Source organism: Propithecus coquereli, unplaced genomic scaffold (genome assembly GCF_000956105.1).
Source record: "Propithecus coquereli isolate 6110/MARCELLA unplaced genomic scaffold, Pcoq_1.0 Scaffold159, whole genome shotgun sequence".
Lineage (NCBI taxonomy): Eukaryota > Metazoa > Chordata > Mammalia > Primates > Indriidae > Propithecus > Propithecus coquereli.
This window is the reverse complement of record NW_012140413.1, coordinates 1249285-1250579: the sequence shown is the minus strand read 5'-3', so window position 1 is coordinate 1250579 and position 1295 is coordinate 1249285. Positions and strand designations below refer to the sequence as shown.

General features: G+C 35.6%; 1 protein-coding gene across 1 annotated transcript in view; it reads left to right on the top strand.

Annotated features, from left to right (window-relative positions):
- Positions 1 to 1295, top strand: part of TUSC3 (tumor suppressor candidate 3) — a 182359-nt gene that overhangs the window by 106219 nt on the left and 74845 nt on the right. The window contains exon 3 of the mRNA XM_012640947.1: positions 31 to 148. Within this exon, the coding sequence (XP_012496401.1) occupies positions 31 to 148 (118 nt within the window). The remainder of the gene's footprint in view (positions 1 to 30; positions 149 to 1295) is intronic.

The window sequence follows — 1295 nt, the reverse complement described above, 5'->3', positions numbered from 1 at the left end:
GTTTCTACTCTGCCCCATTATTCTTACTAGGCAAGCTAATGAAGAATATCAAATACTGGCTAACTCCTGGCGCTATTCTTCTGCTTTCTGTAACAAACTCTTCTTCAGTATGGTGGACTATGATGAGGGGACAGATGTTTTTCAGCAGGTAAAAGAGTTATATTTTATTTTGGTAATATATTTAACAGAGTCACTTATGGATGATACATTTTTGTTAGCCAGATAAAAATACAATTCATTGAATAAGTTAGTAAATATAATAAGTAATTGTAATAAATTCTGTGATGTGATTAAAATAATTACAGCCAATGATACCTTTATCATTGTGCAGTTTTTGCCATTAGTAAGTACAGTAAACACATTTTGACTTTTGCATTACACAGGTAATGTGTTTTCTTAGCATGCAGTGGCAGTATACATGAATTAATCTTTTTTGGGTATTTAATTGTATGTGATTAAGTATTTTGCACAAACTTGTGACATTTTATATAAAATTCAATGTAAGTTTTACTTAAACTTTATTTCTTCCAATGTGGCAGATAACAGAGAATTTTACATGTAAAATATTAAGTATTTATTTAAAAGTGTTTTCTTTCTGTTATGGGCTGAATTGTATTTCTCTAAATTCATATGTTGAAGCCATAACCTCCAATGTGACTGTGTTTGAAGATAGGGCTTTGAGGGATGTAATTAAGGTTAAATGAGGTCTTAAGGGTGGGGTCCTAATCCAACAGGACTGATGTCCTTATAAGAAGAGGAAGAGACAGCCAGAAATACATGTGCACAGAGTCAAAGGCTGTCTGAGGACACAGCAAGAAGTTGGCTACAAGGCACGGAAGAGAAGCCTGACTAGAAACCAACTCTGCTGGTCCCTTGATCTTAGACTTCCAGTCTTCAGAACTGTGAGAAAATAAATTTCTGCTGTTTAAGTCACCTAGTCTGGGGTTTTCTGTTATGGCAACCTGAGCAGGCTAATAAACTCTCATTTATAGTCTTCTCTATGGAGCAAGGTATTGGACTTTAACATAAGAATACTAGTTGTCTTTGTTGTCATGGTTGTGTCATTATCATTGCTAACATCGAGAACTTAAGGACCAGGCACTTTTCTAAGTGCTTCATGTGTATTCTTTCATTTAGCTTCACAATGATCCAGTGAAAGAGATGATGTTGTTGGCTCCATTTCACAGATGAGGAAATAAGGTAGGGAGAGAATGTTGCTTGTCCAGCATTGCAAAGTTAGTGTAATGTATAGGCAGAATTTGAACTCGGCTCTCTGGAAACCAGAGCCCTAGCTC